At 39.3% G+C, this 11,592-nt stretch overlaps 2 protein-coding genes across 2 annotated transcripts; one reads left to right on the top strand and one right to left on the bottom strand.

Moving 5' to 3' along the window:
* The first annotated feature begins 288 nt into the window (after positions 1-288).
* LOC142476424 (uncharacterized) lies at positions 289-4,246 on the top strand. Its single transcript, XM_075581798.1, is given in 3 exon segments — positions 289-1,263; positions 1,265-2,704; positions 3,233-4,246. Coding segments are annotated over 3 exon segments (3,429 nt in total).
* Positions 4,247-6,049: 1,803 nt separating this feature from the next.
* LOC142476427 (uncharacterized) lies at positions 6,050-9,797 on the bottom strand. Its single transcript, XM_075581800.1, is given in 3 exon segments — positions 6,050-7,063; positions 7,592-9,031; positions 9,033-9,797. Coding segments are annotated over 3 exon segments (3,219 nt in total).
* Positions 9,798-11,592: the final 1,795 nt, after the last annotated feature.

Here is an 11,592-nt window from a genome sequence, read left to right as displayed (position 1 = left end):
TCAAAACAACAACAAAACACACCAACACACACACTACAACAACCAGTACAACACACACATACTACATGTACGCATTCAACAAATTACACTTTGCTACGTGCCGCTTTCATATATAATCCACACATACTATACCAGCAACATCCAAAGGTCAACATTGGACAGATGGACACTATATGTCACTACTGTCAAGCAAAAAAATTCCACCATGAATCAGCTGGAATGTGCTGCAACAATGGCAAAGTTATGCTACCACCTCTACACTCACCCCCAAATCCACTTCTTTCATACATGTCAGGGACAACTTCTGAATCTAAACATTTCCTACAAAACATACGCAAATACAACTCCTGTTTCCAAATGACATCCTTTGGTGCTACATCCATAGTCGAACAAATTGGATTTAAAAGTACTTTCAAAGTACAAGGTCAAGTTTACCACAGGGCCGGCTCTCTTCTCCCATTACCAGACCAACATCCACAATTCTTGCAAATTTACTTCATGGGTGATGAAGAACAACAAGCTGATCAACGATGCCATTGGATACCCAATACAAGACGTGACATTGTCATCTCCTTACAAAGGATGTTACATGAACACAACCATCTCATTAACACATTCAAAACATCACTTGAACGCATGCCAACTGATGACTATCAAGTCATTATCAGAGCCGACAAAACACCAGTGGGTCAACATGAACGTCGCTTTAATGCTCCTCAAATCAACGAAGTCGCTATTGTTATAGCGGGGGAACAATTTAATACACGGGACATTATTCTTCAGCGCCGCGGTCAGTCACTCACACACATTTGTGAAACACATCGCTCATATGATGCACTTCAATACCCTCTCATACTTTGGAATGGTGACGATGGCTATCACTTCAACATCATGCAAGTAGACCCAACTTCAAAGGCAAACACTAACAAAACTGTCTCCGCTATGGACTTCTACGCTTACAGATTAATGATACGAGATGCATCGCAAAACCACATTTTACATTGTCGACAACTATTTCATCAGTTTATTGTTGACATGTATGCTAAAATTGAAAGTGAGCGTCTTCTATACATACTCTTACATCAAAAACAACTTCGCGTTGATCAATACATACATCTCAGGGATGCTGTTGGCAACGATGGTAACGTTGACAACATAGGTAAAATGTTCATTCTACCAGCAACATTCACGGGAAGTCCTCGACACATGCACGAATATGCTCAAGACGCTATGGCATATGTTCGAGCATATGGACGACCAGACTTTTTTTATTACATTTACATGTAATCCAGCTTGGCCAGAAATAAAACAACAACTTGGGGATGGACAGTCACACAGCAATCGACACGACTTAATCGCAAGAGTATTTCGCCAAAAACTCATCACATTAATTCACATCATCACTAAGACTTATATATTTGGACAAACACGATGCTGGATGTACTCAATAGAATGGCAGAAAAGAGGTCTTCCACATGCTCATATTCTTATATGGCTCAAAGAAAAACTACATTCCATTGACATCGATAACGTTATCTCTGCTGAGTTGCCTAATCCAGAAGAAGACCCTATACTATTTGCAATAGTCACTAAAAATATGATTCATGGACCATGTGGAAACATTAATATTCATGCACCATGTATGAAAGACGGTAAATGCACCAAAAAATTCCCAAAACCATTCATTGCAGACACACAAAGTGGAGATGATGGATATCCTCAATATCGAAGACGCGCTCCCACAGACGGTGGATACACAGCAACAATTACTATTCGCAACAACAAACACATCCAAGTCGACAACAAATGGGTTGTTCCATATTGTCCACTTCTAACTAAAATTTATAACGCATACATTAATGTCGAATACTGTAATTCTGTTAAATCAATTAAATACATTTGCAAGTATGTCAACAAAGGAAGCGACATGGCCATTTTTGGAATCACTAATGAACACATGCGTGACGAAGTCACACTCTACCAGCTAGGAAGATATATAAGTAGTAATGAAGCCGTTTGGAGGATTTTCGCTTTTCCCATTCACGAACGACACCCAACCGTTGTTCACCTCACTGTTCATTTAGAAAATGGACAGAGAGTATACTTCACACCTGGCAACGCAGAGGCAGTTGCTGCTCAACCACCAAACACAACTTTAACTGCCTTCTTTCAATTATGTCAACAGGACTCTTTTGCACGCACATTGCTTTATCCAGAAACTCCACGATATTACACTTGGAATGCATCCACAAAACAGTTCAAGAAAAGAAAGCAGGGCATACCTGTTCCAGGAACTGATGCCCTTGCAAGTGAAGCCTTAGGCCGTGTCTACACAGTTCACCCAAACAACGCTGAATGCTTCTTTCTCAGAATTCTACTTCATACCGTTCCAGGCCCAACTTCATTTGACGCTATAAAAACTGTCAACGGTCAAGTGTGTGAGACTTATCGAGAAGCTTGCCAAAAGCTTGGATTACTAGAGGATGATCAACACTGGAATACTACATTAGCCGAAGCTGCATTACAGTCATTGCCAGCCAAAATTCGAAATCTTTTTGCCATTATCCTTACCACCTGCAACCCATCAAACCCCAACACTCTATGGGCCACATATCGAGAAACCATGAGTGAAGATATACTCCACAAAGCACAGAGAGACAATCCATCACTCAATGTTCAGTTTTCACCAGAGATTTTCAACGAGGTACTCATATTGTTAGAAGATACATGTCTCTCCATCAATAACAAAACACTACTTCAATTAGGTCTAGAAGCTCCCCAACGTCATCATCACGATGTACTCAATACAGACCTTATGCGAGAGAAACAATAAGATATTTCCGTACTACAACAATATGTTGCTACAAGAAAACCAATGTTAATTCCACAACAACTTAACACCTATGACAACATCATGCAGCACATAAACAACGAACAAGGTGCAATCCTGTTTCTTGATGCTCCAGGTGGAACAGGCAAAACATTTCTCATAAATTTACTCCTTGCAGAAATAAGAATGCACAATCATGTTGCACTTGCACTTGCATCATCTGGCATTGCAGCCACTCTTATGGATGGAGGAAGAACTGTGCACTCAGCTCTTAAATTACCGCTAAACATTGCTCATGAAGAAAACCCAACATGTAATATTACCAAAACATCTGGACAAGCACGTGTTCTTCAAATTTGCAAACTTATTGTTTGGGATGAATGTACCATGGCGCATAAAAAATCACTTGAAGCCCTTAATAGAACCTTGCAAGACTTGCGCAACAATAAACAAATAATGGGTGGTGCTGTCATTCTTTTAGCTGGTGATTTCAGACAAACACTTCCAGTCATACCACGATCCACACCAGCAGACGAACTTCATGCATGCCTCAAATCCTCTATTTTATGGCGACATGTCAAACATTTCCCATTAACAACCAATATGCGAGTCCAACTTCACGGCCACTCAAATGAACAACTTTTTGCACACACCCTTCTTCAAATAGGTGAAGGTACTTTACCTACTGACTTCACATCAGGTGAAATTGCTTTTCCCACACATTTTTGTCACATGATGACATCAATTGAAGATCTCATACACCACGTCTATCCAAATCTCTTACACAATTACACAAACCACCAGTGGCTCTGTGAAAGAGCCATCCTTGCTGCCAAAAATACTTATGTCAATGACCTAAATCATCAAATTCAAGACATTATTCCAAACACAATTACTCAATACAACTCAATCGATACAGTTGTGGATTGCGATGAAGCCGTTAACTATCCAACTGAATTCCTACACTCCCTCGAACCATCAGGGATGCCACCACATCACCTTCGCCTCAAAGTTGGAGCACCCATCATGCTACTTCGCAACCTACACACACCTAACCTTTGTAATGGAACCAGACTGTGCATAAAAACATTGATGCCCAACCTAATTGAAGCTACTATCTTAACTGGCAACGCCAAAGGCCAAGATGTCTTCATCCCCCGCATTCCACTAATTCCAACAGACATGCCTTTTACTTTCAAACGCCTACAGTTCCCCATCAAACTAGCTTTTGCTATCACCATTAACAAAGCACAAGGACAGTCCATAAAGTGCACTGGTATCAACTTACAATCACCATGTTTCTCCCACGGACAGTTATATGTTGCGTGCTCTAGAGTTGGATCCCCCCAACAATTGTACATCTTTGCTCCAACTGGAACTACCAAAAATGTGGTTTACAAACAAGCATTACAATGAACATAGACTTTGCTACATTTACATCAACTCTAAATATTGCCATAACAACTTACAAAAAACACAAACACACCCAATGCACTGCTGTCATCTTTTATTACAAAATTATTTTACAACACACACTTCAACATTACATTAAATACACTACTCTCAACAATGCACATTAACATCTTTCAACAAGCCTTTCCAACAATCACATTTTCACAAATAACTACCGTAACAACTAACATACACTTCGCCCATTTGACCTCATATACATGTGCTTTCTACTACTGTTGCTGTACAAACACAATTGTAACTAATATTACATAACATTCGCAAAAAATTACAACTTTCACATACAGCATTTACACATACTTATTCACCCTTCACATCCCGAGCAACGCCGGGTTTCTCAGCTAGTGTATATATATACATGAATACATATTATATATATTTATATATATTTATATATATATATATATATATATATATATATGTATGTATATATTATATAATTACACAGAAGTGCAGCAAAAAAAATGTGTGTGTGTATATATATATGTGTGTATATATATATATATATATATGTATATATATATATATGTGTGTTCGACAAACCTATACATTTGCTCGCCCCGGGCGAGTGGATTTAACCCCCGGGCGAGTAAATATTGGCCCAAGCAGCACACGTTTGGTACTAGGTGGCGAGTAGATTTTTTTGTGTGGCGAGTAGATTTTTTGGTGATTTGTCAACCACTTTATATATATATATATATATATATATATATATATATATATATATATATATATATATATATATATATATATATATATATATATATATATATATATATATATGATACGAACCAATCCAAAGACCAGTAAAGAGACAGCAGACCGCACGGGGTTAATCCAAAAATCTATATTCACAACATGAAATACACGTAAGCCAACGTTTCGGTCCCACAGAGAGACCTTCCTCAGGGCCCTGAATATAGATTTTTGGATTAACCCCGTGCGGTCTGCTGTCTCTTTACTGGTCTTTGGATTGGTTCGTATCATACTTATTCTCTATGGGACTAGCATCTGCTATTACAACCTTTTCTACTACAGTGTGCTGACTGACCTTCATGTGTATATATATATATATATATATATATATATATATATATATATATATATATATATATATATATATATATATATATATATATATATATATATATATAAAGCCTATAGGGAACCATGTTAAAAATGGTTATTGAGGCAAAAAGTGACAGTGTGTGCTCATTTGCATGTCATTTCCCAGAATCCCTTGCTGCAGTGGAAGTGCTGTATGCTGGGTGATAATGGGGAAAGGCGGGGTTGCAGACCTGCCTAAGATATGCAGATGAGCATACAGCTATATTTGCATATATATATATACTAGCTGAGAAACCCGGCGTTGCTCAGGATGTGAAGGGTGAATAAGTATGTGTAAATGCTGTATGTGAAAGTTGTAATTTTTTGCGAATGTTATGTAATATTAGTTACAATTGTGTTTGTACAGCAACAGTAGTAGAAAGCACATGTATATGAGGTCAAATGGGCGAAGTGTATGTTAGTTGTTACGGTAGTTATTTGTGAAAATGTGATTGTTGGAAAGGCTTGTTGAAAGATGTTAATGTACATTGTTGAGAGTAGTGTATTTAATGTAATGTTGAAGTGTGTGTTGTAAAATAATTTTGTAATAAAAGATGACAGCAGTGCATTGGGTGTGTTTGTGTTTTTTGTAAGTTGTTATGGCAATATTTAGAGTTGATGTAAATGTAGCAAAGTCTATGTTCATTGTAATGCTTGTTTGTAAAACACATTTTTGGTAGTTCCAGTTGGAGCAAAGATGTACAATTGTTGGGGGGATCCAACTCTAGAGCACGCAACATATAACTGTCCGTGGGAGAAACATGGTGATTGTAAGTTGATACCAGTGCACTTTATGGACTGTCCTTGTGCTTTGTTAATGGTGATAGCAAAAGCTAGTTTGATGGGGAACTGTAGGCGTTTGAAAGTAAAAGGCATGTCTGTTGGAATTAGTGGAATGCGGGGGATGAAGACATCTTGGCCTTTGGCGTTGCCAGTTAAGATAGTAGCTTCAATTAGGTTGGGCATCAATGTTTTTATGCACAGTCTGGTTCCATTACAAAGGTTAGGTGTGTGTAGGTTGCGAAGTAGCATGATGGGTGCTCCAACTTTGAGGCGAAGGTGATGTGGTGGCATCCCTGATGGTTCGAGGGAGTGTAGGAATTCAGTTGGATAGTTAACGGCTTCATCGCAATCCACAACTGTATCGATTGAGTTGTATTGAGTAATTGTGTTTGGAATAATGTCTTGAATTTGATGATTTAGGTCATTGACATAAGTATTTTTGGCAGCAAGGATGGCTCTTTCACAGAGCCACTGGTGGTTTGTGTAATTGTGTAAGAGATTTGGATAGACGTGGTGTATGAGATCTTCAATTGATGTCATCATGTGACAAAAATGTGTGGGAAAAGCAATTTCACCTGATGTGAAGTCAGTAGGTAAAGTACCTTCACCTATTTGAAGAAGGGTGTGTGCAAAAAGTTGTTCATTTGAGTGGCCGTGAAGTTGGACTCGCATATTGGTTGTTAATGGGAAATGTTTGACATGTCGCCATAAAATAGAGGATTTGAGGCATGCATGAAGTTCGTCTGCTGGTGTGGATCGTGGTATGACTGGAAGTGTTTGTCTGAAATCACCAGCTAAAAGAATGACAGCACCACCCATTATTTGTTTATTGTTGCGCAAGTCTTGCAAGGTTCTATTAAGGGCTTCAAGTGATTTTTTATGCGCCATGGTACATTCATCCCAAACAATAAGTTTGCAAATTTGAAGAACACGTGCTTGTCCAGATGTTTTGGTAATATTACATGTTGGGTTTTCTTCATGAGCAATGTTTAGCGGTAATTTAAGAGCTGAGTGCACAGTTCTTCCTCCATCCATAAGAGTGGCTGCAATGCCAGATGATGCAAGTGCAAGTGCAACATGATTGTGCATTCTTATTTCTGCAAGGAGTAAATTTATGAGAAATGTTTTGCCTGTTCCACCTGGAGCATCAAGAAACAGGATTGCACCTTGTTCGTTGTTTATGTGCTGCATGATGTTGTCATAGGTGTTAAGTTGTTGTGGAATTAACATTGGTTTTCTTGTAGCAACATATTGTTGTAGTACGGAAATATCTTATTGTTTCTCTCGCATAAGGTCTGTATTGAGTACATCGTGATGATGACGTTGGGGAGCTTCTAGACCTAATTGAAGTAGTGTTTTGTTATTGATGGAGAGACATGTATCTTCTAACAATATGAGTACCTCGTTGAAAATCTCTGGTGAAAACTGAACATTGAGTGATGGATTGTCTCTCTGTGCTTTGTGGAGTATATCTTCACTCATGGTTTCTCGATATGTGGCCCATAGAGTGTTGGGGTTTGATGGGTTGCAGGTGGTAAGGATAATGGCAAAAAGATTTCGAATTTTGGCTGGCAATGACTGTAATGCAGCTTCGGCTAATGTAGTATTCCAGTGTTGATCATCCTCTAGTAATCCAAGCTTTTGGCAAGCTTCTCGATAAGTCTCACACACTTGACCGTTGACAGTTTTTATAGCGTCAAATGAAGTTGGGCCTGGAACGGTATGAAGTAGAATTCTGAGAAAGAAGCATTCAGCGTTGTTTGGGTGAACTGTGTAGACACGGCCTAAGGCTTCACTTGCAAGGGCATCAGTTCCTGGAACAGGTATGCCCTGCTTTCTTTTCTTGAACTGTTTTGTGGATGCATTCCAAGTGTAATATCGTGGAGTTTCTGGATAAAGCAATGTGCGTGCAAAAGAGTCCTGTTGACATAATTGAAAGAAGGCAGTTAAAGTTGTGTTTGGTGGTTGAGCAGCAACTGCCTCTGCGTTGCCAGGTGTGAAGTATACTCTCTGTCCATTTTCTAAATGAACAGTGAGGTGAACAACGGTTGGGTGTCGTTCGTGAATGGGAAAAGCGAAAATCCTCCAAACGGCTTCATTACTACTTATATATCTTCCTAGCTGGTAGAGTGTGACTTCGTCACGCATGTGTTCATTAGTGATTCCAAAAATGGCCATGTCGCTTCCTTTGTTGACATACTTGCAAATGTATTTAATTGATTTAACAGAATTACAGTATTCGACATTAATGTATGCGTTATAAATTTTAGTTAGAAGTGGACAATATGGAACAACCCATTTGTTGTCGACTTGGATGTGTTTGTTGTTGCGAATAGTAATTGTTGCTGTGTATCCACCGTCTGTGGGAGCGCGTCTTCGATATTGAGGATATCCATCATCTCCACTTTGTGTGTCTGCAATGAATGGTTTTGGGAATTTTTTGGTGCATTTACCGTCTTTCATACATGGTGCATGAATATTAATGTTTCCACATGGTCCATGAATCATATTTTTAGTGACTATTGCAAATAGTATAGGGTCTTCTTCTGGATTAGGCAACTCAGCAGAGATAACGTTATCGATGTCAATGGAATGTAGTTTTTCTTTGAGCCATATAAGAATATGAGCATGTGGAAGACCTCTTTTCTGCCATTCTATTGAGTACATCCAGCATCGTGTTTGTCCAAATATATAAGTCTTAGTGATGATGTGAATTAATGTGATGAGTTTTTGGCGAAATACTCTTGCGATTAAGTCGTGTCGATTGCTGTGTGACTGTCCATCCCCAAGTTGTTGTTTTATTTCTGGCCAAGCTGGATTACATGTAAATGTAATAAAAAAAGTCTGGTCGTCCATATGCTCGAACATATGCCATAGCGTCTTGAGCATATTCGTGCATGTGTCGAGGACTTCCCGTGAATGTTGCTGGTAGAATGAACATTTTACCTATGTTGTCAACGTTACCATCGTTGCCAACAGCATCCCTGAGATGTATGTATTGATCAACGCGAAGTTGTTTTTGATGTAAGAGTATGTATAGAAGACGCTCACTTTCAATTTTAGCATACATGTCAACAATAAACTGATGAAATAGTTGTCGACAATGTAAAATGTGGTTTTGCGATGCATCTCGTATCATTAATCTGTAAGCGTAGAAGTCCATAGCGGAGACAGTTTTGTTAGTGTTTGCCTTTGAAGTTGGGTCTACTTGCATGATGTTGAAGTGATAGCCATCGTCACCATTCCAAAGTATGAGAGGGTATTGAAGTGCATCATATGAGCGATGTGTTTCACAAATGTGTGTGAGTGACTGACCGCGGCGCTGAAGAATAATGTCCCGTGTATTAAATTGTTCCCCCGCTATAACAATAGCGACTTCGTTGATTTGAGGAGCATTAAAGCGACGTTCATGTTGACCCACTGGTGTTTTGTCGGCTCTGATAATGACTTGATAGTCATCAGTTGGCATGCGTTCAAGTGATGTTTTGAATGTGTTAATGAGATGGTTGTGTTCATGTAACATCCTTTGTAAGGAGATGACAATGTCACGTCTTGTATTGGGTATCCAATGGCATCGTTGATCAGCTTGTTGTTCTTCATCACCCATGAAGTAAATTTGCAAGAATTGTGGATGTTGGTCTGGTAATGGGAGAAGAGAGCCGGCCCTGTGGTAAACTTGACCTTGTACTTTGAAAGTACTTTTAAATCCAATTTGTTCGACTATGGATGTAGCACCAAAGGATGTCATTTGGAAACAGGAGTTGTATTTGCGTATGTTTTGTAGGAAATGTTTAGATTCAGAAGTTGTCCCTGACATGTATGAAAGAAGTGGATTTGGGGGTGAGTGTAGAGGTGGTAGCATAACTTTGCCATTGTTGCAGCACATTCCAGCTGATTCATGGTGGAATTTTTTTGCTTGACAGTAGTGACATATAGTGTCCATCTGTCCAATGTTGACCTTTGGATGTTGCTGGTATAGTATGTGTGGATTATATATGAAAGCGGCACGTAGCAAAGTGTAATTTGTTGAATGCGTACATGTAGTATGTGTGTGTTGTACTGGTTGTTGTAGTGTGTGTGTTGGTGTGTTTTGTTGTTGTTTTGATGTGCGCCGTATTGTTCTGTCTTTAGCAATGCGTGTTTCATGTTGTTGTGTAGTCTCCGTGGCTCTTCTTGTTGTAGCTCGTAGTCGCATTTTATCCAGACGTATTTCATGTTGTTCTGGAGTCTCTGCGGCTCGTGATGTTGTAGCACGTTGTTGGTCTTTTGCAAGGCGTGCCTCATGCTGTTCTGTAGTCTCTGAGGGTCTGGATGTTGTAGTACGTTGTTGGTGTTCTGTATTGTGATCGTCTGTTGATGTAGTGGGTGTGTGTCTGTATTTTTGTTGTTGTTGTTGTCGTTGTGTTGCTCTTCTGATTCTGTCTGTCTCTTTGTTGTGCAAGGCGTGTTTGGCGCTGTAGTGTTTCATTAGAAGGTGATGTGTGTGTGTGTGTGTTGTAAATTTGTTGTGTTAGGATGCTGTGTGTGTATTTGTCCCTTTGATGTACCTGGTGTGTGTGTATTATATGGAATTAGTGTGTGATGTTGGTGTGTGTAATGTGTTGGTGTTGATGTTGTGGTTGTGAGGATTTGTTCTTGACGTATTGTGTATTCCGTTGTGAGTTGTTTGTTTGCATTGTGTGCGTGGATTTCAATGTGTGTGAAATGGGTGTGTGCATTGTGTGTTGCAGTACATATCTTTGGTGTGTGTGTGTGCGTGTCACCTTCATTGCCAGGGTGTGTATGTTTTGTTTTGCGAAGGTGTTTTTTGGGTGCCATGTTTTGTGTTGTGAAGATGTGTGGTTTGTGTTGATGTTGTGATGTGCGTTATTTTAGGTGTTGTAGAGGTGTTGTGTGTGTGTGTGTAAGTTGTGATGTGTTGTTAAAAGTTGTTGATGTGTGTGTGTTGAGGTAGGTGTGGTGTGTGATGTTAGTGAAGTGTTTGTGTGCGATTGTGTTTTGAATACTTCCTGATGTTGTTGTGTGAAGGGTCAGTTGGATCCAATAGTTGTATTGTGTGTTTGGGCACAGCGTTCAGGTGTCGAGGTGTTGAAGGCATCCGGTGGTGGTCTGTGAAATGTTGGTAAATGGATTAAGTGTGACAGTATTGAGGGGTTTATGTTTGTGGTTGTTGTGTGGTGTGTGTTTGTTTAGGTGTTGAAATGTGTGTGTTTGTGTTTTGTGTGAATGTTGGTTGTGTGTGTGGCAGAATAGTGTGTGTATGTAATATTTAATTTGTGTGGATGAGTGTGTGTGTGATGTGATAGTGAGTGTGTGGTGTGTGAGTGTTGTGTGGATGAGTGATAGTTGTGAGTGTAGGGTGTGAGAGTGTAGTGTGTGAGTGTTTTTTTTTTTAATGTGTT

The sequence above is a fragment of the Ascaphus truei genome, unplaced genomic scaffold (genome assembly GCF_040206685.1).
Source record: "Ascaphus truei isolate aAscTru1 unplaced genomic scaffold, aAscTru1.hap1 HAP1_SCAFFOLD_1595, whole genome shotgun sequence".
Taxonomy (NCBI): domain Eukaryota; kingdom Metazoa; phylum Chordata; class Amphibia; order Anura; family Ascaphidae; genus Ascaphus; species Ascaphus truei.
This window is presented reverse-complemented; position numbering and strand designations above follow the sequence as displayed.